General features: G+C 53.8%; 9 protein-coding genes across 9 annotated transcripts; 7 read left to right on the forward strand and 2 right to left on the reverse strand.

The window, feature by feature from the left end:
* Window positions 1-692: 692 nt before the first annotated feature.
* PHACADRAFT_213709 (uncharacterized protein) lies at window positions 693-3,603 on the forward strand. The gene is made up of 8 exons (XM_007401064.1): window positions 693-862; window positions 915-1,076; window positions 1,127-1,192; window positions 1,241-1,353; window positions 1,402-1,855; window positions 1,907-2,486; window positions 2,539-2,893; window positions 2,946-3,603. The coding sequence occupies exons 1-8, from the start codon at window positions 751-753 to the stop codon at window positions 3,183-3,185; spliced, it is 2,082 nt and encodes a 693-aa protein (XP_007401126.1). The 5' UTR covers window positions 693-750; the 3' UTR covers window positions 3,186-3,603.
* Window positions 3,604-4,583: 980 nt separating this feature from the next.
* On the forward strand, window positions 4,584-6,998 carry PHACADRAFT_213711 (uncharacterized protein). The gene is made up of 6 exons (XM_007401065.1): window positions 4,584-5,750; window positions 5,807-5,848; window positions 5,900-5,961; window positions 6,012-6,056; window positions 6,107-6,652; window positions 6,716-6,998. The coding sequence occupies exons 1-6, from the start codon at window positions 5,678-5,680 to the stop codon at window positions 6,776-6,778; spliced, it is 831 nt and encodes a 276-aa protein (XP_007401127.1). The 5' UTR covers window positions 4,584-5,677; the 3' UTR covers window positions 6,779-6,998.
* Window positions 6,976-7,575, reverse strand: PHACADRAFT_105743 (uncharacterized protein; the record flags this gene model as incomplete). The annotated part of the gene is made up of 1 exon (XM_007401066.1): window positions 6,976-7,575. One exon carries the CDS (start codon window positions 7,573-7,575, stop codon window positions 6,976-6,978), a length of 600 nt encoding a protein of 199 aa, XP_007401128.1.
* A 1,179-nt stretch (window positions 7,576-8,754) lies between these two features.
* PHACADRAFT_264377 (uncharacterized protein) lies at window positions 8,755-10,039 on the forward strand. The gene is made up of 3 exons (XM_007401067.1): window positions 8,755-9,207; window positions 9,260-9,564; window positions 9,620-10,039. The coding sequence occupies exons 1-3, from the start codon at window positions 8,906-8,908 to the stop codon at window positions 9,817-9,819; spliced, it is 807 nt and encodes a 268-aa protein (XP_007401129.1). The 5' UTR covers window positions 8,755-8,905; the 3' UTR covers window positions 9,820-10,039.
* Window positions 10,040-10,254: 215 nt separating this feature from the next.
* PHACADRAFT_166507 (uncharacterized protein) lies at window positions 10,255-11,241 on the forward strand (the record flags this gene model as incomplete). The annotated part of the gene is made up of 1 exon (XM_007401068.1): window positions 10,255-11,241. The coding sequence occupies one exon, from the start codon at window positions 10,255-10,257 to the stop codon at window positions 11,239-11,241; it is 987 nt and encodes a 328-aa protein (XP_007401130.1).
* Window positions 11,242-11,430: 189 nt separating this feature from the next.
* On the reverse strand, window positions 11,431-13,189 carry PHACADRAFT_166508 (uncharacterized protein; the record flags this gene model as incomplete). The annotated part of the gene is made up of 5 exons (XM_007401069.1): window positions 11,431-11,589; window positions 11,647-11,680; window positions 11,737-12,008; window positions 12,064-12,936; window positions 12,983-13,189. 5 exons carry the CDS (start codon window positions 13,187-13,189, stop codon window positions 11,431-11,433), a joined length of 1,545 nt encoding a protein of 514 aa, XP_007401131.1.
* Window positions 13,190-13,775: 586 nt separating this feature from the next.
* Window positions 13,776-16,711, forward strand: PHACADRAFT_130350 (uncharacterized protein). The gene is made up of 11 exons (XM_007401070.1): window positions 13,776-13,922; window positions 13,986-14,243; window positions 14,299-14,397; window positions 14,453-14,556; window positions 14,613-14,681; window positions 14,736-14,815; window positions 14,877-14,945; window positions 14,996-15,071; window positions 15,121-15,251; window positions 15,308-15,920; window positions 15,976-16,711. The coding sequence occupies exons 2-11, from the start codon at window positions 13,990-13,992 to the stop codon at window positions 16,158-16,160; spliced, it is 1,680 nt and encodes a 559-aa protein (XP_007401132.1). The 5' UTR covers window positions 13,776-13,922; window positions 13,986-13,989; the 3' UTR covers window positions 16,161-16,711.
* A 203-nt stretch (window positions 16,712-16,914) lies between these two features.
* PHACADRAFT_188329 (uncharacterized protein) lies at window positions 16,915-18,929 on the forward strand. Its single transcript, XM_007401071.1, has 9 exons — window positions 16,915-17,147; window positions 17,201-17,258; window positions 17,317-17,410; window positions 17,467-17,542; window positions 17,597-17,727; window positions 17,785-18,116; window positions 18,172-18,455; window positions 18,509-18,604; window positions 18,667-18,929. Exons 1-9 carry the CDS (start codon window positions 17,009-17,011, stop codon window positions 18,747-18,749), a joined length of 1,293 nt encoding a protein of 430 aa, XP_007401133.1. The 5' UTR covers window positions 16,915-17,008; the 3' UTR covers window positions 18,750-18,929.
* Window positions 18,930-22,344: 3,415 nt separating this feature from the next.
* On the forward strand, window positions 22,345-23,982 carry PHACADRAFT_153133 (uncharacterized protein). Its single transcript, XM_007401072.1, has 8 exons — window positions 22,345-22,422; window positions 22,490-22,539; window positions 22,589-22,722; window positions 22,777-22,956; window positions 23,011-23,129; window positions 23,190-23,376; window positions 23,431-23,580; window positions 23,634-23,982. Exons 1-8 carry the CDS (start codon window positions 22,379-22,381, stop codon window positions 23,871-23,873), a joined length of 1,104 nt encoding a protein of 367 aa, XP_007401134.1. The 5' UTR covers window positions 22,345-22,378; the 3' UTR covers window positions 23,874-23,982.
* Window positions 23,983-24,671: the final 689 nt, after the last annotated feature.

Raw genomic sequence — 24,671 nt, forward strand, 5'->3', positions numbered from 1 at the left:
GAGCTCTCGGCGACTCGGTACGGCATATTGGGAGAAGTACATGCCTTTAATACGTCAAATACTATTTCTTTTGCATAAGAACAAAATTCATCAGAGTTTGGCTTGCGAGGGCAGGCTGAACACGTTCTCGAGCTATACCGCGAGGATTCTTCTTCTCAAGTTACTGATATAGCTCAAACCAGTTTCGTGTATCCACACATGAGAGCATTGGGAATAAGGATGTAAAAATGTGTGGTAGCTGTCAGCGAAGCGTGCCATTTACCTCGCGGACCTGTTGATATTAACCCTCGCCTCAGACAGTCCGTGATACTGCTTTCGAAAGCATGAAATGTTAAAAATTAAAAACTGGAGACGTTCTATCTGAGATATACTACGCATAAGATACAAATGGCGACGGATGCCAAGGTCCGAGACTGCCATTTTCACCGTCGGTCGGGAGATTCAGATGACAGCACTAGTGGAGATACTCTACTGTGAAATGCGTAGTCGAGGGTGCTGAGGGAATCTGATGGTTACTAAGCTGTGGATTAATACAAGGCAGAGAGTACTAGTCTGTCTAGAAAGGAGTGGGGAGCCAATGCCCCTGTATGGCATTTCCTCGGGGTCTCCGTCATTGCTCTTTGAGACCCCGGACAGCTTCGACTGGAACCGACGCTGGGCCTTCCTCCTTCGGCTGCACACCACTCACACTTCGTCTTTTCATTCATTTCGCTCTTGGTCGACCACCATCGTCCCCGGGATTTGCTTGACATGGACGTCTCGTCCGTCGAACTGCGCTCGAACATAGTGGAGTGGGAGGAGGGTGATGTTCACGCGTGGCTCATGACGTTAGGACTGCCGCAGTATGAGAACCAAATTCGCCGTGCGTCCCCTAACCTCTGTCTCTCGATGCTAACATTCACGCTGCATCTTAGTGCACCGCGTCTCTGGAGAAGTACTATGCCTTATGGATGCCGAGAGTCTTAAAGAGATTGGCATAGAGACCATAGGGCAGCGCCTGGCAATCTTGAAGGCCGTGTACCAGCTCAAACTCGCACAACAGATACCAATAGATGCGGACCATTACGTGCCTCCTTGTGCGTCTTCCTCTATCCCGTTGAAAGCACGCCGGCTGACTGTGTCACAGCCGAAGTGGAGGAGCGCCAAGAACACTTCAACCTTGACAGGATGTACGACCTGCTTAGGGACCAGGGTATGCTGCTCGCTCCAACTTTATCTGACTTGACTCAACTGTTTATAGGCGACAGACTTCGCGGCTTGGAAGAGGAGAATAGGAGATTGGGTGATACTTTACATGCGTGCCTTGAAGACATCAACGGCCTTCGCTCATCACAGCCTTCTCGGACAGTGCATGTCAGTCGTCACACATACCGTTTTGGACTATTCTGACGCTGGTTGTAGTCTGAAGTAGAGAGTCCAGTGAATAGGGCACCGTCATTCAAGTGGGCGTCCTTCGTTAAATCCGGGCGATCACCCACAAAAGCTTCGGCGCAAGAGACCATCATCGAGACACCACAGTCGTCTCCTCAGCGGGCTGAGCACGACACCAGCACGAATAGTTCACGCATAACACCCCTGCCTACCAATCTAGACAAGCAGCGGTCGCACGCACTGCATGCTCCGAACCCACCGTCAAACTCAAATGGGAACGCAAGTGCAAGCTCAAGCACACAGACTCTCGCCCAGCCTCAGCACCCGCGGCCTTCCAGGCAGGAGAGCTCGGACAACCTGAAGAGCTTCAAAGTTAGCCTCGACGACCCTGCCTGGAAGGTTTTACCCGCAGCCCTGAAGAAGTACAAGATCAATAACGATGACTGGCAAAACTATGCGATGTTCATCTGTTACGGTTCTACAGGTAAGTACCATGGTTTCGCAAGTTTTAAATACATCGTTGACATACTGCTAGGTAACCGCATTGAAAGATGTTTGAGCTATGATGAGAAACCGCTTTTGCTGTTTCAAAAGCTGAAAGATGCGAAGAAGAACCCTGTCTTCATGCTAAAGCACATCAAGGACATCAGATCGCCAATTGCTGTCGCTCAGCAGAAGCAAGCTGCACGCAAAGCGACATCAGAGACATCCTCGGTGAAGTCGCCGCCGCTCACGGGCACTTCAACATCGTCTCAAGGGCTCGGCCCACAGTCGCACGACCGAGCGCACCCACCAAAGTTGCAGGTCAACAGCCATATAGGAAGCGCAGCACCGCAGATCATGACCAGTGGTCCGCACGCACAATCAGGATGGCCGGAGATCATGTCGCCGGCGGTAGAGAACAAAGACCGGGCAGAAGACTTTGCGTCTGGGAGCACGGAGGGCTCACGTTCACAGTCTACCTTCTCTGCAACAACCGGCACGGCATCGACAGACGGTACGGAGTCAACTGCGGCCACCAGCACGCGAGAAATTCCGCCATCGACCGGCGTCTCGTACGCAGTGGCGATCTACCCATATATGGCGGAACAGGAAGACGAGTTTGACGTTGTCGTGTAAGTCCTCACTGCCCTCGCACCTTTAAACACTACTCACAGATATGAAAAGTGGCGACACTTTCATCATCCTATCTCGTGCTCGTGGTTGGTGGGTCGTACAGCGGGATCCGGAGGGCTCGGGGAAAGTGGAACCCGATACGTCCAAACAAGGATGGGTGCCTGCAGGATGCCTTCTGGAGACCAGTGTCCCGGTCGCCGCCGCTATTGAGCAGGCTACAGCTAAGGGCGCCGTGGCCACACCGACGCCTGAGGCGGGATCCACACCTATCCTGCCGTTGAGTATCTTGTCCACGAGCTTCCCTGGTATCGCCTTGATGGAGTATACCAAGAAAGGCGAGGAGGAACTCACTCTACAGAAGGATGACGCTCTGCGAGTGTTTAAGCGATATAATCATTGGTCATATGTACGTTCCTTTCTCTGACCATCGGCACGTCGACTAAGGTCTCGTGTAATAGGCCGTCAAGGAGGAAACTGGCGATCGTGGCTGGGTGCCTTCTTGGTATATTGGCAAGGTCCCGACGGCCGTTGGCGCACCTGCAACCCCGAGCTCCAGTGGTGCACACCACTTCAACTCCGCCACTCTGTCCCTCGACGGTGACATGTCAGTCAGCAGCCAGCAGACGCAGGTATCGCCAATGTCTTCTGCCTTTCCGCCGCTTCAGTCGTCACAACATCGTGCGGGATACGTAATCTAGGTCCTCACCTCGATTCAATCCTACTCCTCAATGTCTGGGACATTAACTTATTCTTCCATGTTTCCCTACGCCGATTCTCTGCTTGTAGTCTACCTTATACCTCATCCATTATATGCATCGCATTCTATCCTCCATTTGTTCGGCTTGGCTTACCCCCCTTCGATGTTTACTCTCATCGCTGATGCCGATGACGATCCTGCCACTCATTTCTGCCTCTTTTTCTGAATTTCCTTTGCTGCTGTCTGGAATTTCTGCATCTTACATACTTGTGAAATATCACATCATCACTGAGGACGCCTCTTCGTTCGTCTCGCTTCCTTCGTTTTGGTGTGCGCCACCAGCTCTCCTGTACTACTATACTTAGTTGATCGTAACTCGCTATATGCGCAACTACACGCCTTCATATGATCAGTGTCATGTGTGAGACTAGGCAGAAATTGTGTGCGGGCCGCATAGGGTATAGTACGTATCGTCTATTCACAACAGATAACAAAAGGAGTACAAGCAGATAACAACGGAGCAGTTGACACTCCGATACACTAGCGGCACATGCATGTACGACAGCGTTGTCAGAGTATCAGTACAAACATGTACTATGGAGGTGCAATTAAGCTGTCGTCCGTCGTGAAGAACGGGTCCTCCGTCGCCCAGGCTTTTCATCTTCGCTCGACTCGCTGAGCACGCTCAGCTTCCTTTTTTTCGCATTTTTCTGCGGTGCCCTGCGACTCTCCACAGCGTCAAGGATGCGCTGCTTCTTCTTGTTCCACTCCTCGAGGAGCTCTTGTGCACCTGAGAGGTTGTCGCGGGGCTCCCACGTATCGTCGTCGATGCCCCAGCCCGCCCAGCGTACACAGTACGTCGCTCCCCTCTCCGCCACGATCGCCTCGACCTCGAATTCGTCCTCGCCTCGTGTGGGAGCCTGACCGACGACAGGCTCGATGCGCACCCACTCCGGCGCGAGCCAGTGTGCGGGTATGTCCGTCGTAGGCATCTCGTCGCGGGGCTGATATCGGCGCTTGCCAACCTTGGTACGCTCGCCCTTGAGCTCGGGAAGACTCGCACGCGAGTACTTCTCGCACTCGCAGAGCGCGTGCTCGATATCAACCATGGTAAGGCCCACGGGACATCCATCCATTAAACTTGGCAGGTCCTGCGTGCGCACGCCAGCCCAGTTCCACCACGAGTACTGAGTGTCGCGCAGGTAGCGCAGCGCCTGCGCCGCTTTGTGGTCGTCGCGCATGTCCCCGCCAAACATTTTCATGAGGCATGCACGCGAGCCTGGCCCAAGCGCGACCCACTCGTCTTCGTTCCACTGGAAGTGCGGGAGCATATTAAGGTCGAGGAGCATCCTGCTCAGAGCGCGTGGGTAAGCTGGTAGAGATGAAGCTGAAGATATACGCACTGCATCGCTGTGAAGTCACCCATGCTTGGGTACAGGGAGAGATATCCATGTGCGTCTTTGAAGCGCTTGAAGCGTAGCAACTCCCGCGGAAGGTCCTCGCTCATCATAATCTCGATGAGCCTGAGGTGCGCTTCATAGTTGGTATTATAACCTAGCCTGGGCGCTGGAATGATATACGCGTTGTTATACAGCTCCCTTCGTTTCTCTGTAGGCCCGCTGGTCGCGATGTCCTCCAGAGCTTCTTCAAAGTCCTCAATGTTGAAGCCCTTCCATGTGAGGTCGCCTAGCCGCTCCTGGAGAAGCTCCCAAGTCTCGATTTTGTTGAAGGTCCGAAAGAGTATGACCCTGAACACGGATTCCTCGAGATCCTGGCTGCCTTCGCGTACGACGTGCCGCAAAATATATTGCGTATTCCGGTCCAGCACGCGATATATATTCGTGAAGGGCCAATCTTGCAATATCTCGTCTTCTGTCCAGGGCTGTGGCAACCCGCCCAGTCGCCGTCGCTGCATGAGGTGCCGCTCACAAACAAATTTGAAGAAAAGGTGCAACATCGAGTTTACGGCATACTGAGTGTTTCCGAGCTTGATTTGTTTTGGTGCCCTCGGCGACGTCTTGTATGCGGTAATTGGCGGTGCAAGGGGCGGGACCACAGGACGAGGCTTTTTGAGATCGCCGCTGGCCGATTTGACGGACCTTACTACCTTGGGCATGGTTTGCGTACCCCGTGCTGCGTTCCTGCCCGTTCGAGTTCTCCGCTCTCCGCGTGATGCGAATATGTGCTGTGATCTCCGAAGGGTCAACGAAATGGTGGGAACGCCGCTGATGACAGTATTGAGTGCGAAGACGATGGAGCGAGCGAGGGTTTTTTTTGGCCTGCGGCGACGTCGTTGCGCTTGCCAGCGAACAAAATGATACAGCGCGGCCACTGCCTATCCCGCCTCGCTAGTGCGCGAGCACGTGATCGGGGATATGCGCGTCTACATCCATCAGCGGGAAGAAGTCGAACATCAACATCGCGTCGCGGTCCATCCAGCCGCCGAAACTCCTTTTCGCTGCTCTCACTGTTGTGCGTGCTACATGCATCTAAATGGCCCCGGGCGACAGGAAGCCCACGCTGTATGATAGTCTCGGTCTGACTCCGACCGCGCCTCCTGAAGCAGGTGTGTAGCCGCGTTCGTATTTCCCAGTGGTTGCATAGTCCAAAACAGCAGGACAGTCAGGAAGGCATACAAACGGCTCGTACTAGAAACTCACCCAGGTCTGTGAATACAAAGCAATGCCTCGGGCGAGTACTAAAGAATATTGTCAGACAAGATTCCGTTGGATGCCACAGACGAGGAGAAGGCGACTACCGAACAGCGCTTTAGAGAGGTAGAGCAATTTCCACATTCCCTCATCTCTATTCTTACGCGATCGCACAGGTCTATCAAGCGTTCGAAATCCTTGGCGACACGGCAAAGCGCAGAGTCAGCCTCAGTCTTGCACCGTAAGGGGATGGCACTGACCTACGTCCCAGGTCTACGATAATGGCCTCAACTACCTGCGCGGTCGCGTCCGGATGGAAGAAATGCAGGCGAAGCTAGCTCGGGAACGAGAGGAATGGGACCGTCAATCCAAACTTCGGCAAGAGGAGAGACTCCGGGCGATGCGCGAGCGGATGCGGCAGCGCCAGGAGGTGGAGCAACTGAGAAGAGAGGAACTAAGGCGGCAGTATGACCAGCGGCCGGACGAGTACGAGGAGAAGAAGCAGGCACTCTTGGAGGAGCTGCGGCGCGTTCAGGAGCGGCAGCACGAGATCCTTATGAAGGCGGAAGCGAAACTGCAGGAGAAGATCACAACACTGCAAGAGGTTGCGAAGCTCAAGCGTGCGGAGTCGATTCGCTCGGCTCGTTCGGTGCGTTCTGCGCAGAGTGGAAGGAGGATGGTCTGTACGCCAAGTCGAAGGGCGTCGACTGCCAACGTCCTCATGAAAGCACACGAGATGCTGCGAGTAGATGAACTATTGCGCATACTTCGAGCGACTAATCCAGAGCTGGAAGCTCGAAGGCAGGCTGTATTGCAGGTGAGTGCTTGCTTGTATCTTGTGTCTCACGCAACTCGGCATTGACAATGAGATGTTCTCCAGCGCAAGGAAGAGAGAATGAGCACCTGTGACGGCGCATCAGTCATCTCCAAGGACTCCGTGTGAAGTATATATTGCAGGCTGATAAAGACCGCTGCAGATGTTATTGCTCATTTATAACTGTGGAAGGAAAATACCAAAAAGTTTCAATGTACTTGTACCCTTGAAGTTGAATTTCCAGCTCCGTTAAGGGGAGAGGCTTCTAACGCTGATGAGACTAAACCGAGGACCACAATGGTACTGTAAGGCATACCTTGACACCCTCACTCAACCCCCAAAGCCTTAAGTCTCGCCTTCGCTATCTTCCCCACACTTTCTATCGCCCTGTCCACTTCTCCCTTCCACTCAGGTCCTCCCACTACCGCCTGACCAACACCCTCAACCTCCGGCTCACTCGCGCTTAGAGAGTGCGGAATACCCAGGACACCCTCCATCTCTTCCATAATCTGTTCCCTCGTCCGGCCGTTCACAAACGTGATATATCTGAGACCGGGGTATCGGTGCTCGTAGCACGCATTCAGGTGTGCAAGCCGCGCGAGGACCTTGCGCGGTGTGGCGGCGGCGGCCTGCTCGCGTGCGCTGAGCGCTGAGAGGTGTCGAACCTCGCCGATACGGGGGTGCGCATCGACAAACCGCGCCTTGCGCCTTTCATCCCAGCCGTGGAGGGCGTCAAGAGCGCGGTCGACGAGATCCGCGTAGCTGTGCACGTTCGCGGACGGCAGGCTCCCAGCGAGCTGCGGGACGAGGTGGGCAAAGAGTGTGGGGGACGGCTCGAAAAGCACCGCAAGCACTTGCGCGAGGGCCCCGTCTGCAGCGTCCGTGAGACCGCTTTGCAACGCAGACAGGGTCGGGAGCGAGGACATGGCGGGGACTCAGGGACTGGGGTCACGTATAAATATTCAAAACAGATACTGTCACGTGCCCCGAAGTCGGCCAGGCTACGGCATTTTGCTCTATACTCGTAAATGCATGAATATAAGGAAAATACTACACCTCAGATCCACTAGAATGGACATAAACTATTATTCTACCAAGCGATAAATTATTGCCATTGTTGCTATAAGCACTATGAATATTTCGGTGAGAAGACTGCAGAAACAGCGCTTGGCATAGATCTCGGCCGGCCAGGCGCACGCAGTGCTCAAGCAGGACGCTTAACTTTGGCCGAGCCGCCGAGAGAGTACACAGGTCGCCATCCGGCCTTCCACAGTCGTTGCACAGCGCAGATTAGGGATAAAATGTATGTATTACATTAAATATAGGTAGGGGCAGGTTTCGAGTGTAGATACATGTTGGGAAAGTTGCCCGTTCTGTTTCTATGGCACAAAGTTCTATGCAGGCATGAAAATAGCAGGTCAGCAGAGATGTGCTCTTGGCGCACAACAAAAAATGATAAAATTAAGAGAGCACAAGGAAAGTAAATTATAACATGTACAGAAGCCATACCATGTGTTCCCTGCGCCCCAACCCTTTGTTGCAAGTGGTGATGTCCTTTTCCTTGGACATCTCCAGAACCGCCCAAGCCGTGACCCTGCTGTTCTAGCTGTGCCCAGAGAACCTTAGACGCGGAGTTAGACTGCAAAAAGTTGGGAGGTAGCAGTACATACCCTAATATTGACAATAGAGCCAGCTGTACAGAGCGGGGATGGTGATGGGGTGGAAAGAATGGTCTTCAATGAGAGGGGAAGGTCTGGCGCGCTACCAAATTTAGGCATCCTGGCTATTTCGGTGCAGTAGTGCACGCATAGCTCGAGTCCCCCTCGACCGATCTTGATAAAATTATACATTCATATAGAAATGAATACTATCGATATATTTGAGGCCCTATATTATGCTACAACAATGCTGTTGAGCCCAGAATACACGGTTGGCCGAGTGCTGGGCTTGGGCGGCTAACAGTAAGATGATCGCGTAACCAAGATAAGATGATCAGTGAACTGCCCCCGACATCCGCAGCTGTGATACTCGTCTACCGCAAACGCATCTGTGTGAACGCGAACCTAGACTACTCAAAATCTCGCTCGGAATAGCATTCAAGGGCACGACGCGCACATACAGAAGCGCGTACAGGTTTATTTGTCCCGTCGAGGTAAATAGAGCTGCTGATGGATACAGTTGCCTCGTGTAACCACAGTGCGAGATCTCCTCAAGCTCGTACCACTTCCCCGCTGCTGCAAACCCACAGCGCACACCATGCGGCGCTCCATCGACGCGATGTCGGCCTTTTCAAACGACGACTTTGCAGAGTATGACTTCGTTTCCGAGGGACAGCGTTCGCTCGAGTCGAGTATAGCGAGCTTGGGGCTAGGAGGTGATAATGTAGCCGAGATACACGAGCCAGCGCCATCGCAAGCGGCTCGCGCGACCTTCATAACACCATCCTTGACACCTGAAGACATACGTGCATACGTTCAGAGGTCTCTCGGTCCCGACGGAAGAATATACAAAACTGTAAGAGTCTATGTTGATGGCCTATTCGACCCCTTCACAGCAGGGTGAGCGTCTGAGCTAATGGTGAGAGAAGATAACACACTCATGGACCCCTAGCCATGCCCTACAGCTACGTCAAGCCAAGCTGTCCTTCCCGAATGTCCACCTGTTGGTGGGAGTGTTCCCGGGCGGCCGCTTGGAGCAGTATGGCCGCAAGGCCAGAATTCCGCACGTCGAGAGGTGTGAGCTAGTGCGGCATTGTCGATGGGTAGACGAGATTGTCGAGGATGCGCCGTGGCAGATTGACGAGGCGTTCCTAAACGCACACCGCATAGACTATGTCGCGATCGACGAAGGAGCATCGATCGACCCTGCGTATGGCAAGGAGAGAGTCAAGGGATTCGACTTGGTCAAGAACCTTCGTGAGTCGTCGTCCGTACTAGGCTTGGATTCGCGCGCATGCTGACTTATTTGCAGGCAAAGCTGTCCCGACTAGGCCAACACCAGGGCTGACAGCACTGCAGCTGTGTGAGAACCGAGGGAGCGAGACACCCGCTTTGGAACACGGCACCATCAAAGGCTTGCCGTCGTCGATAAAGATGCCCACAGGGCAGGATGAAGAGAAGTTCGAGGATCCATTTGAGGTAGATGAGCCACCGTTGAGCTTTTTGGAATAATTGGTATGTTCAAAGAGTGGACGCGGCCTCGAGTCAGATACTTGAAAGGCTTCGTGCCGTCGGCTATCCCCGATCACATCAAACACCCACCCATCTCCTTTCAGTTTCGTTCTTTGCGACATCCCCACTCATTTCTGCCTTGGTATGTGGCCTTCACGCTTCGCTTTTCTTTATATTTCAATCTCGACTACCAAGGCAGCTCTACGTGAATATACATCCCTTTTGTATTTCCGCGAGGGCTGTGCAGTCTCGATCTTAGGTGCTTCCGCTCACCTGAGCCTGACGGCACTGTCATAAGGGGGTGCATCCAAGTCTGCGGTATGCACACACACATCTCTCACATATACCGCCATGAGCACTACAAGCCCTGCAATAACTCGCTCGTCCTCGATGCCGTCGCTGAGACTTGAGCGGCACTCTGCCGCTCTTGAAACTATGCGAACAAGTGTCTCGATTCTTCCGGTCGAGCTAATGGAAGAAATTCTGCAGCAAGCTTGGGATCTTCCCCTACAGCGTGACGAGCGGATAGATATATGGCTATCCCTTACCACAGTCTCGCACACCATGTTGAACATCTTTATCCGCATCTCGATGCGGGACGTGCACATCATGACCCCTGCTTTCTCGCGGCACTATCTCAAGCTCGTCCGACCGCGCATGTCGTTCGAGCCCGACGAGAGCTACTTGCTGCGCAATGCCTGCCGGGTCGCACACCGGCTCTGCCGTTCGCTCACCTTCCACATCGACAGCCGCCCGCGCAGCGGCGGAGGCCCAGCGGAGCCCGCAATCCGGCTGTATGGCGACGGCGACCTCGCAGCGGAAGCGGTGAGCAACACGCTGTACGTGCTGGGCCTCCTGCCTGTCTTTGGGCCGAACCTTCGACGCGTCGTGCTACAATACACCGACTGGGGCTTCGACGACGTCCTCGACCAGTGCCGCCTACCACCGATGCCGACGCAGGTGTGCACCGTCGAGCTCCGCTACGCGTTCAGTCCCCGCGTCGCGCGCCTAGCAGACCTCGCGCGCAAACACTACACGCGCCCGTTCAGCCTCCCGGGCATGCACTGGCAGATGCCGCAGGTGCGCACCCTTGCCGTGAGCGGCGCACCGGGCGCTTTCATCACCGCCGTTGCGCAGATGTGTCCGCTTCTCGAACGGCTCGAGGTGGACGAGTATGCCGAACTCGACAGGGCGTGGAAGGTGCCGGAGGGTCTGGACATGCTCGTCTTCGAGAAGAGTGCCCCGCGCGTAGGCAGAGTCACGGATTGGTGGAGCGTCGCGCGAGCGGTGGCGGGCGACGCCGCAGCGACGACGACACAATACATGTTGACGACGCTTTCGACGCCGTGGAAGGATCAGCATGTTCGCCAACGTCTTAAGCGAATGTGTTTGCGCCAAAACACGTTCATCGTGTATGCCTGAGCGTCCCCTACTCTAGTAGCTGTCAAGCACAATGTGCTGCTGAAATGTAATGCATCCGTATCATCTAGAAATGTAGAGTACAAAGCTTGTGCTGTGCATAGTCGTCGTCGCACTGCCTCGAGAAATAATAGAGCAATAAGTCAACTGTACAAGGAACAGCGTCCAAGAGAATATCCAAGCCCTTGGGTACTAAGCCGCCACCTGGCCCTCACGTTCAGCCGGTTCGGGCTTAACGTCTTTTTTGCGGTGGACGGTCATGTGTCGTGCCAGTTGATCGGGACGCGCAAATGTTTTGTTGCAGCCCGGTTCTGCGCAGGGATACGGCCGGTGGCCCGTGTGCGTTCGTAGCTAACGGCAGGAAAGTTATATTTTGGCGGTAACAACAGTGAAGAAGCGCCAACTTACGTGCTTCGACAAGTTTGACGACTCCGTAAACGCTCTATACAGATGGTGAGTGAGAAATGGACGCAGAAGCGTGAGCAGGGGTAGACGAACCGCTCGCAGAACGTGCACTTGAAAGGCTTTTCACCGTTGTGCGTACGCTTGTGGATAGTGAGCGCGCCAGTGATTGCGAACGACTTGCCGCATCCAGGATAGTCGCAAACGTAGGGCTCTGGAGAAGTAATAATTAGAATGTCGAGGTACAGCGGCAGCAGTGGATACGCACTTTCTTGTGTGTGGCGACGCATGTGCTGTGCTAGTGTCGCAGCCTCCGAGAAATTCTGCTGGCATATACTACATTGGAAGGGTCGGTGCCCGGTATGGCTCTGCACGGCGCTGTGTCAGTCTCGGTCCACGCCCTCGGGCAGAAGCGACGCCTACCTGTAGGTGCCGGCAGATCTTCTGCTTGCTCGCAAAGCCGCTGTCACCATGGCGCGAGCACCCCTCCCAGTAGCAGTCGTAGTGAGCCTTGCCGCTGCCGACGTGCGCAGCGTTGATGTGCTGCGTGAGCGCGTCACACGACGCGAAGCTCTCACCGCAGCCCACCCAGCGGCAAACATGCGCTTGCGGCGCCGAGCAGTCGTGCTCGGGTGCGGGCGTCGGCGGGCCTGACGCCGGTGGCGAGACCTGCGTAGCGTCATCGCTGTGCACTGTCGGCGCGGGGGTGGACAGACCGAGGTGGTCCTGCAGCAGGTGACTCGCAAGCACGCCGAGCGCGTTGTTCGCCTGGTCGCCTATCGACGGGCCTGGCACCGAGCTGGGGGTCGAGTAGACCTGGCAGTCTGCCCACATGCAGGACAGCGCATCGGTGCGTCGCAGATGTTGCGACGACGAAGGCTGGGGGATGGCCGGAGGGGCAACGTTGCTTGTCGGCAGGCGCAGATGTTGCAGGTTGACATGGCCGACGAGCTCGTTCAGAGTATGAAAGGTTGCTCCGCAGTTTCCCCACATACAGGTAAACATCGAGGACGTTTGATGACCTGGCATCCCTTGGCCTTGCGGCGCGGATATAGGGGGAGGGTGTGAAGGGGATATCGAACTCATCGCAGAATGGGGCGTGTGGGTCATTGATACGGGGCTGTTTGCCAGTTGTGGCGTCGATGATGAAGATTCGTTTCCGTATAGCGAGCTATCGTGGTTCATGTAACCATGAAGCGAGTTATCCGGCGAGAATGGCCAGCTGAAAGTCCCGTGCTGAGAGGGCTGCGGCCTCTGCTCCACGAACAACTGGTGGTATTCTGGACAGCATTGTAACTACGAGGGCTGAGCATTATTGGGGGGATAATCCGGGAATACTTACGATTGTGTCGATAGCATCGCAGTCGGGGCCATCGGTGCACATGATATCGCAGCCGGCGATAGCATTGGCTGCTTCGCACAGGGAGTAGTCGTGGTGGACATCATTGCACGGTACCACGACACACTGTTCAGTACATTGCTCGGTGAGACTGAGCTCGCAGGTCCCCTGTTCGCAGACTTGGACACATTCCTCGCATGGCGAAGACATAGCGACACTGAAGGAGCAAGGAGAAAGTTTTTCTTCGAGATTGCGGAAGCTGCACAGGATGGTTTCCACGGCCGTGTCTGATTGGCGTCCTCCTGTTGTTCTAAGAGCTGAAAAATGTTGATAATGGCCTTGCGGTGAAAAATCGCCAGAGGCTTGGTGAGGACCGAAGTCGGAGCGTGCACGGTCTGCGAGCTGTGTCTGACTGCCCGTTGAGACGTGAGGCCGAGAGATGTGAGGCAAGTGTGGGGGGCAGTCCGCCATTGCCAGTCGAGTGTCTGCCATAACTGCGAAGGTACCCTCGCGGTCAAGGCATAAACAGGACGTGTATGACCTCGTGTACCCCGCGCGGTTATATCTCAGCCTCACGGAAACCGTCTGTGTGAAACATAAAATCAACGCACTCGCCACAGTGTCATGTGGAGGCCCATACCCTCTGAAGGCGAGGCGTGAAGATTTGATTGGTGCAAGTACAGTCGTAACCAGAGCCCAAAGTGGGAATCCCGGAACGGCCCGGGGGTGATCGGGGTCCGGCGAATACCCCACGCCCATGGCCACTGACGCCTTCATTCCTCACCCTCACTGGCTGGCTTAGGTATTTCAGACGGGACGGTCACGGAGCATCAGCCGGCCTATCTAAGGCATGGTCAGTATATATACCTGCCGAAATAGATAGTGCGTTTGCCCTCTCGACGACGTACACGGCGGCGACCCGTTCTTTCGACATCTGCGGTCTGTAAGTCAACCAATGCTTATGCTTGGGTCGTGGAAATGGACTTACAATAAGCTTCTGTGTCAGGACAATGCGAAACTGGGCCAAGTGCGCTTTGGCGGTCTACCTGAGCGTCCAAGCCAGAAAAGCAACAGGCACGCCGCAGTTCCCGATTGGGCTGTCCCTGGCTCCGGTCCCCGAATTTGCAGAGAACTATTGTCCCCAATTCGCTCCGCTATACCCAAAGACACACCATGACATAGACGAGGTTCTGGAGGATGTGTATGGCACCGAAGATTTCTTGCTAGAGGTTGTGAATGCTATGCAGGCAGTCGTGCGTATACCGTATGTGTTCTATCGCTGTCTGACAGGCTTTGGTACTAACGACCTGTCAACCCAGGACCGAGTCCTATGACGATTTCGGACCAGTCGGAGAGGACCCTAGATGGCAGTCTTTCGTGACCTTTCACGCTGAGTTGGAACGGCTTTTCCCCTTAGTGTGCGTCCTCGACCTCGACAAAACCCTCGAGAGCTCCTTACTTCTACTCTCAAAGACACCGTAAACTGCGCGCCACCAAGGTCAATAAACATGCACCCGTATTCCACTGGCAGGGGACCGACGATACCCTCCTTCCTGTCTTACTAACAGGCCACATAGGTAAGATGCATGCGGCATCACCTGCCACTGGCATTTCATGCGTCTGTATGCTACAGATGTCGTCCCTGTGGAGCCGGCCACGCTGGACTTGTGGGAGCACCCTCCGTATTCGGGCTACTATGACGGTCGGCCGATTCACATTTGCGGTCTAATCAGCCACTGACTATGCAGTGAAACAGGTACTTGGCTTTGGGGCCGTGGTAGTTGCGATGACAAGCCGGATGTCGTTTCACTCTTGCGCGTATCAACAATCTCGCTAGTTGTATGGAAGCTGACCTCACTCATACACCTCTAGAACCACCGTCACTTATTTGCTCAAGCAGGGATTCACTCCCCGTCGCAGTTTCGTTTTCGCTTTTGGAATAGACGAAGAATCTGCTGGATATGCTGTAAGTTCAAGTATAGTATGTCTACTTTGTGTGGACTGACGTTCTCCAAGGGTGCCTATCACATCAGTCAATACCTAGAAGAGACATATGGTCGCAATGGCTTCGCCGCTATCCTCGACGAAGGCTGTGCGTTTCGATATTGCTTCAAGTGGCTCGCTGGCTTACAGTTTTTCAGTGACATATGGTACCCGTTACGGCGGAGACGTCATCTTCGCTACTCCTTGCACCGCCGAAAAGGGCTATTTCGACCTGCGCATCGAAATTTCCACCTTGGGTGGCCACTCTAGTGTTCCTCCCCGGCATACCGTATGCTGTTACTCCCTGTTGACTTTTTAAAATCATGCTAATATGATGTACGAAAGGCTATTGGTATGCTAGCGTCCGTTATCACACTTCTAGAGGCTCATCCCCATGAGACTGTACTGTCTCGCGAAGGCACGGCCTTCCAAGAGCTCCAGTGTGCCGCTTCCTACGGCCCCGAGGTTCCAGATGTCATCAGGAGGCTCGTCAAGGCCGCTGTAGACGACGACAAAGCACTGGAGCAGCTCCAAACGGCGTTCCTGGAGTGGCAACCGGCCGCCGCGGCGGAGATTTCTACGACTCAGGCGGTGGACATCGTCTTCGGCGGCGTCAAGGTCAACGCGCTTCCGGAGAAGGTGACTGCGATCGTCAACCACCGCATCGCGGAGCACAGCTCTGTCCGCGAGCTCCAAGAGCGGACGGCCAAAATCTTAAAGCCCGTCGCGGAACGGTACAACCTCACGTTGGACGCGTTCGGCAAGAACATGACGACTGGCGGTAGTGGACGGCTCGCGCTCTCCGACGCCTTCGGCACTGCACTCGAACCCTCGCCCGTCACACCGACGGGGCACAGTCCCCCATATGTCTTGCTCGCCGGCACCATTGTTGAAGCGATGCGCAAGAAGTTCGGCGCTGGCGGACCGAAGGTTGTCGTCCAGCCTACTCTGGCTCTCGGTGAGTCCACCACTTCATGGGAAGAGTTCAATCATTGACGGACTAGGACCTCCAGGCAACACCGATACTAAACGTTACTGGAATCTGACGAGACATATCTTCCGCTACAGCCATATCTCCGCGGATGCTCTCTACAATGGCGCGCATACGATCAACGAGGCCATCAAGCCCACTGCCGTCGTAGAGAAGATCGGCTTCCATACTAAGTTTATTCTAAACTGGGACGAAGCAGACATCTAGCTCGTGCAGACTGGGCGGAGGATATAAAGTACTGGTGATGTTCGGATTATGTCGGAATTCTGGCTATATTATGTCTGTTGTGCTGAACAATCCAGCACGACGTTGACAGATGTTTGAGGCCCAGTGCCGACTCCCGTTCTGCAAGGTTCAATTTACGTACCGTGATTGTGGTGATGCGTGCGAACTGTCATGGATGTTCACGGGTTCTACCGCCTTCATATGCCTGGATTCTACGCTATTGGCTCCCCCTCAAGACAGATCGCCGGCCAAGCATGTTGCGAGGCCTCAAATCCTGCCTTCTCTTGCCCTGCTTGCTCTACCTGATGCTGTATGCTGTCTCTATCGCGTCGAGACTTACCCAGGACACATTGCGGATTCCGTCTGCGGAGATAGAGCGATTTGCTCCTACAACGGAGTACTGCCCGCAGTACCCAGCCTTGTACCCAAAGCGACACAACGACCTTAATCTTGCACTCCAGAGACTGTACACAGCGGAAGGCTTCCTGCTGCATGTCGTGGACGCTCTGGGAGCGGTCGTGCGCGTACCGTAGGTGTCAAAGCACTCTTTCTTATATATGCGAGAGCGCTAACTTGTTGATCGCAGGACTGAATCTTACGACGATTTAGGGCCGGTGGGAGAGGATCCTCGATGGCAGCCGTTCTTCACCCTCCGTTCTGAGCTGGAGAGGCTGTTCCCGCTGGTGTGAGTCGAGTTATCTTGCTTCGCATGAATTGGCTTCGTTTACATGAAGTGGATCTACAGATATGAGAAACTGCGCGTGACGAAGGTGAATTCGCATGCACTCATTTTTCATTGGCAAGGGTCCGATGATACTCTGAAACCGGTCATGTTTATGGCTCACATGGGTAAGAGACCCGCAATTTCCACCAATAACTTGCTTATGAACAGCCACACAGATGTCGTCCCCGTCGAGCCGTCCACGGTTAGCTCCTGGGTGCATCCACCGTATTCCGGACATTATGACGGTTTGGCTTTCCCAGTGCGTACGTGTCGGTAACTGGGTTTATCTCTTTTCTAGGAACATACCTTTGGGGCCGCGGCACGTGCGACGATAAGGCCGATCTCATATCCATCATGTGAATCTGGTGTAGTCACTCCTGTGCCTGCAAGGACACACGTGCTAAAGGATGCCAGGATAGCAGTAGATTCACTGTTGAAACAAGGGTTCCAGCCGCGTAGGACACTGGTGCTTGCTTTCGGTATTGACGAGGAATCCGCCGGTGTACAGGTTAGTATGGTCATCTAATATCTAATCGAGAATACCGAAAGCGTTTCCTGGTGCAGGGTGCCGGTCATATCGCAAAACACCTTGAAGAGGCGTACGGGCGGGGCAGCTTTGCTCTTATTCTAGACGAGGGAGGTTCGTAAAGGCATACAGAATGGTGGGCTATGGCATCTACTAAACTTGAGGCAGAACCGTTTAGTACGCCGTACGGCGGGAATGTGGTATTCGCCAATCCATATGTAACAGAAAAGGGTTACTTCGATCTGCGAATCGAGGTGTCCACTCCGGGTGGGCACTCAAGTATCCCACCGCCTCATACTGTATGCTTCTGTAGCTTGACTGTATAGCAGCTGACAACTTACTCCCGTGGGACGCAGGCAATCGGTATACTCGCTTTGGCTATCGCAGAGCTCGAGGCTCATCCTCACCAACCGCAACTACTGCGCAACGGCACGTTCTTCCAGGAGGTTCAATGTGCTGCAGCCCATGGACCTCACGTTTCTACCGAGTTTAGAAAGCTTGCCAAAGCCGCCATCGACGACGACACAGCCTTAGAACGGCTCACAAAACTGCTCCTAGAACACATACCCATGTCAGTGGCAAAGCTCGCGACCACTCAAGCCGTTGACCTCATCTCGGGCGGCGTGAAGGTCAACGCGCTTCCCGAAAGAGCGTATGCGGTGGTCAATCACAGGATCGCAGAACAGAGGCAAGCCGATCTCCTTGTATTCTGCCTGAATCTGGTACTGACCTCAACGCTTCAGCTCGGTGGCGGCGCTGCAGGGGCGCATTGCAGAGATAATCAGCACGGTGGCCGAGCGGCATGACCTCACGCTGAATGCCTTCGGAAGGACAGTTTTCACAGGTAGCAATGGCTGCGTCTCGCTATCGGACGCTTTTGACACCGCTCTCGAGCCCGCTCCCGTGACGCCCACGAGAGATAGCCCAGCTTACGCTCTTCTGGCCGGCACGATTGTGGCTGCACTCCGAGGATCTCATAACGTGAGCGACGTCGTCGTGCAGCCGACTTATGCTCTGGGCAACACCGGTAGGGAGCCTTATCGATAGCTCTACCAGATTGATCGCTCACGCAATACGAAGACACCCAATTCTACTGGAACCTGTCGCGGAATATATTCAGGTATGCCCACGTGCCCGCAGACGCGTATTATAACTCTCTGCACACCATCAACGAAGGTTCGTCCTGGCCTGTCCGTTGTCCGCGAGATCTACTCCATCTAAATTTACTTTGTCTGTAGCTATCAAACCTACGGCCTTAGTAGAGAAGATCGGCTTTCTTACGATGCTCGTTCTGAACTGGGATGAGTCGTCTATGTTTTGATTTTTGCTTACCTTTTGGTTGTTATGAAATTTTGTGGTGCGCGTGTAGTACGAACGTTGGGCCATATGGTCGTCCGTGGCCGCGTTACATCGCTAAGCCGACCGGAGGTGATCGCGTGATAATGCGTCTGTCCAGTCCGAGGGTTGTACATCTACGTATCAAACAACTAGGGGTTTATTCCTAACTTTCCTCGTAAATTCCGAACTGACCGTATACAAGCCTGTCAGCGAAGTGTATCGTGGTCGGGATCCAAAGCCAGCGGTCCCGAGGTCTCCTGGGTCTGCACTGCTTCCCGCAATATCGCCACATACAGAGCTATCATCATGGAAGCAGGAAGCGTTTCAGCTGTTGCAGCGCCATATTAGTAGACTTGAAACGCTTACCTGCGACGCTCTTACACTGCACCGCCACGAGGGCTACTTGGCACCTGGCTATATCTATGGGCTAGACTGTCCGCTTTCCTGCAGCTGATCTGGCGCAAGTAGGAGATGGCAGACAAGCTCGCTCGCATCGAGGATATCGAAGATAGCGTATTTGACTACGTTATCATTGGTGAGTACCCTGGGTGCTCTGAGACGACGGATATGTGCTTATCGGATATCGTTACTCTTTCCAGGTGGAGGGGTAAGACAGTCCTGCTCTAAATGCAGCTTCGTCTTTCTCTAAATGAGCTCTGTAGACTGCAGGATGTGTTCTTGCCCATTGTCTCAGTGAGGATCCCAACGTAGCTGTCGCCGTTCTGGAGGCGGGCAAGGCCCATTTTGGTGATCCCTTGATCAGTGAGACAGCACTAGGTGTCCCTGAATAGTTGGCACTGACACGTCTTGTAACTAACCAGACAGCCCGCTGCTTTTCAGGAAGCAATTCACGAACCCTGAGTATGACTGGGCATTCCCGATTATACCTCAAGAGAATGCCCCGCAGTCCCACCTTCGGCCTTGGAGTCGGCGGGTACATCCTTGCCGCTTCATGATATCGCACTGATAAGCGTGTACAGGGCTCTGGGGCTTGGCGGTAGCTCTAACATGAACGTTCTTGCGTACACTAAACCAGCCCGCGAGGAGATAGACGGTACGTGGACGAGTGCCAAGTTCCGCAAGCTCGGGCGGACTGATCCATATCCCAGCACTGGAGGCCTTAGGGAACTCAGGCTGGAACTGGGACACCTACCAAAAGTATGCCAAGAAGGCTGAAGGGTGAGTGCGAAGTTGCGTCTGGCATGTTCGTCGCTCATTGATCGTCCACGCAGTTTTCGTATGCCTCGCCGCTGTGAGATCGACGACGGCTTCCGAAACCTCTATCACCCGGATTCTGTTGGACATGACGGTTCGCCGCCCTCTACCATATGTCTCTATTTACCTGACCGGCCTTTGCTCGTAGGCCCGCTCACTCTGTCGTTCGTTCCCACCGGAACTGGTGCCGACGCTGCCTTCCTCCAGGTTTGTCGCGAATTCTTATGGTCAGGCACACAACGAGTTGAACTATGACCCCCTCTCAGAGTCTGGCTAAAAACGGACTTGACGTCCTCACAGATGCGGTGGGTTAGATTCCACTAAAGTCGTTAGTCATTATCGCTTATTCGTCTTCTGGTAGCTGGGCGGTGGGGTGAGTGCTACTTGTATTTGTAGGCGGGGTGCTCCACTTGATGTCGAGTAGATAGTAGGCTCTTTTAAAAGCCTTTCAACCTTCGATCCGGACTCTGGTCATCGGGTGGATGCTGCAACGGTGAGGCGTGTCTCTTCTTCGTAGCTGACAAGAAGCCTGAGACCATGATAAAAGGCATATCTGTTCCCGATACTCGACAGACCGAACCTCAAGGTCTTAACCAAGGCTTATGTTTGTCGGATATTAACCGAGGGCGAGGAAGAGAACGTCGTGGCTCGCGGTGTCGAATTCGAGCACAGTGGGAGGCTGCGGAAAACCTTTGCCTCACGAGATGTTATCTTGAGTGCTGGGTAAGCTTCGCTCTGGCTATCAACGTCGTCTCTGTATGCTTACAGTGTGCTCGCAGAAGTATCAAGTCCCCCCATATTCTCGAACTCAGCGGGATCGGTGACAAGGAAATCCTCGAACCTCTAGGCATCCGTACGGTAGCTGACCTTCCGGCTGTTGGCTGCAACTCGCAAGAGCACCACATCTGCCCAGCCCCACTGTTGCGTATGTGCAGGCTTTCGAAAGCTCACAAGAGCATTGGTCTAACAATCATGAACTTGACTTAGGCATGAAGGAAGGGAAGGGCATCGTCTCTGGCAATATGCTCGCTGATAAGCTTGTCTTGGCGGACCTGAAGGAGATGCAGTAAGCACAGACAATATTCTACATGCAAAGACTTAGCAGATACACTTACAGCAAGCTGAATATTGATTACACCATCGTCATCAATGCTCTCGCCTTCGCGCCTTTGCAGAAGTTAACAGACAAGGCGTCTGACATCGTCGCAAAGAAGAAGGCCCAGCTGGCCAAAAGTTGGGGAAGTTACTCTCCTGGCCTCCGCAAGCAGTACGAAGTCATGCTGAAACTTCTCGAGAGTGGCAAAGGAGCCGACATCGAGTACTTAGTCTCCGCGACGGCGGTTAGATCGATAAACGAGCCGCACAAGCCGCACGTGGGACTCTTTCCTAACTTGACGCACCCTTGGTCCCGCGGCACGATTGTAAGCAGGCATCATATGTTTACTGATCCCCCTACTGACGTACATGTAGCATATCGCCTCCGCGGATCCGAGAGCACATCCCCGGATTGACCCACGCTATCTAGAGGACGAGACAGATTTGGAGATTTTGGCTGAAGGCTTGAAGTATACTCGCAAAATCGCCCAAACTCCTCCGTTCGGTGACTTGGTCGACTTCGAGCTGACGCCTGGATCGGCTATCGATGTCTCCACAGACGAGAAGCTGAAAGGTGCGCAAGAAAACGTATTTCCCTCCAGCTTGACTGTACGAATAATGTACAGATTTTGTCAGAAAAAACATCTCTACGACATGGCGTATGTATCGAGATGGCGTGCGTGTCGCTTACTGTCAGCTCACGCTGCATTTCGTAGACACGTGCGGAACCTGCTCGATGATGCCCAGAGAGCTTGGCGGAGTGGTAGACCCGGAGCTGAGAGTGTACGGCACGAAGAACCTTCGCGTCGTGGACCTGTCTGTATTGCCGCTCTTGGTCGCAGTTCACACCCAAGGTATGTATCGTTAGGACGTTTCTGGTGCAATGACTAATTATCATTTCAGCGGTCGTTTACGGAATTGCCGAGCAAGGTGAGAGTTCTGCGTTTGTATTTTTGATTTACTGGCTCAATAGTGGAGCGTGTCTGCAGCGGCGGATATTATCAGAAAGTCCGCCCAGGGTGTGTAGGCGGACTCGAATATTGACGGAGATTTTGATAAGCACGAGGACGTGGAATGTAGTCATAATCAGCATGCAGCTCAGGGTAGCACCCTCTCCGAATTGTCTCATGTATGCTCGGCGTGATAAGCGCAGCTCTCTCGCAATAAACTGTATGCCGTTAAATGCTGTTCGACAACACTTTCCATATCGAACGAGAAGTCCTGAGGGTGATTATAAGCGCCCATGAACACGAGCGGGCGACCGGGTTCGGTGCGCACTTTCACCCTCTCTTCTTCCGTTACATGGACGCCGTCGAACGGGCGAATGCTGAACATCAGAAACGATGGTGAGAGCTGGTCAACAACCCACAGCGGGACAATAGGGAGCTTCAGGGCCTGATACACGTGGTGCAGGGCGAAGGACCAGAAAGTTGGTGAAGGTACCTATGCCGTGGTCTACCGAGGTGTGCAGCCATTCGCTAGGACCTGGGAATACTTGCTTACACCCTTTAGGCAGAGAGGTAGCGACCGGACGGAAAGTCGCCATCAAGAAGATAAAAGTAGGACTATTCAAGGATGGCCTTGACATGTCCGCAATACGGGAGGTCAAGTACTTGCGCGAGTTGAAGCATCAGAACGTAATTGAGGTGCGTCTTCCCCATTTGTACAACTCAGACTTTGCTCTTGACCTGCGGTGCCAGCTCTTGGACGTATTCTCTTCGAAGACGAACTTGAACCTCGTTCTGGAATTCCTTGAGACGGATTTGGAGCTTGTTATCAGGGATCGCTCCCTCGTCTTCCTACCAGCTGATATCAAGGCGTGGACAGCGATGGCCTTCCGCGGGCTTGAATTCTGCCACCGGAACTGGATCCTGCACCGGGTACGTCCTGCCCATTCTCGCCACATCGCGTTCTTACCCATCCTCCGTCTCAAGGATCTGAAGCCCAACAACTTGCTCATCTCAGCAAACGGCCACCTCAAACTTGCCGATTTTGGTCTCGCGCGGGACTTTGCGGATCCGGGCTACAAAATGACCCACCAGGTTATCACACGGTGAGAGGGACGCCGTGTTCGGCAGTCGTGTTGTTGCTGACATGCGCATATGTTGTGGAGATGGTACCGGCCGCCAGAGTTACTATTTGGCGCACGCCATTATAGCACGGCTGTTGACATCTGGTCCGTCGGGTGCATTTTTGCAGAACTGATGCTGCGAACGCCCTACCTCCCCGGCGAATCCGACATGGATCAGGTGAGAACCACTTTTCGTGCCCTTGGAACCCCGACGGAAGAGGATTGGCCGGTGAGTCAATATTCCTAGAAGCATCCCTTGTGGAAAGAAACTCATGTTGCTCAGGGGCACAAAAAACTGCCAGACTACTTTGACGCGGGTCAATATCCTAAAACTCAACTTCGTGATCTGTTCACGGCCGCTAGTACGGAATGTCTGAATTTGCTCAGCAGATGCTTGATCTATGACCCCTACAAACGCATCAGCGCGAAAGAGGTGAGCGCGTCGTTCCCATGACCTTGTACTTCGCTCACTGCCTTTGATTCTAGGCATTGTTTCATCCTTACTTCAGCGCCATGCCCTACCCCACTCATCCGTCCAAGCTCCCCAAACCGGCCAAGAAAGGATCGACAATGCCGCTAGAAGAGTTCGATGGAAACGTCGACTTTGAAGGCTCAGGGCCCGGAGTCAGAGCCAACCCACCCAACAAACTAAAGCGGAAACTCTCTTCAGACGAGCTAGGCAGCCGGCCGATCGCGCGCCGCCTCGACTTCTCCCAACACTCATAGACTTCTCGCCTTGGGACCCTCTAGCCGCCTTCGGAACTGTATTGTATGTCGTTAGTGTTGTATTATTAAATGGTTTGGTCCCAGCAATTGTTCATTGCGAAGGAAGACGAAAGCGCTTAACTGTGGATCCGTTCGTAGCATATTCACACGAGAAGACTGCCAGGGTCGATGGCTGATTTTCTTGGTCTCCCTGAAATACTCCCGTGTGGCGCGTGGAGGGCTCTTGTTCTTGATGCGTCGGATGTTTGAGGGGTGGTGATTGTTGCTTATCTCCCGCAGAAGAGGGCTGCAGTAGACTTGGAAGGTGTGCATGGTCATGGCTTCCGCCACAGCAGATTTTTCGTCGGCCGGCTGAAGTACTGGGCGGTAGATGTCTCGTCAATTTTGTCCAGAGACGGCCGCTGAGGCCTGAGGATGTTTCCCTGTTTCCAAGTGACGGATTGCGCCGTCGTTGATCCTCGGACGTGATCCGCAACATAAGTATAACCCTCGGAAGTCTAAGGATCTGCCTAAAATACAAGGAGACATGTCGAGCCCTGGATGGAGCTGCAGGCTGGCATGACACAGCTGGGTGGTAAGCACGGTTTTTTTCTTGAAGAAACCCGGCCAAAATTGGGAAAACAAGAACCAATTGTTCCCCGGTTGTACATTGGGGGAAATTGGTGCGTAAATTGGTGCAAAACTGGCCAAAAGAGGCTGAAACGCGATAAAACTAGCGGGAAAAGGAAGTTTTGTCTCCAAGTTTTCTCGAGGTTCTTGTTCGCCTAGCTTTTGGCTGGTTATGGCAAGCAAACAAAC

This window comes from Phanerochaete carnosa, assembly GCF_000300595.1.
Source record: "Phanerochaete carnosa HHB-10118-sp unplaced genomic scaffold PHACAscaffold_12, whole genome shotgun sequence".
In the NCBI taxonomy this organism is placed as follows: domain Eukaryota; kingdom Fungi; phylum Basidiomycota; class Agaricomycetes; order Polyporales; family Phanerochaetaceae; genus Phanerochaete; species Phanerochaete carnosa.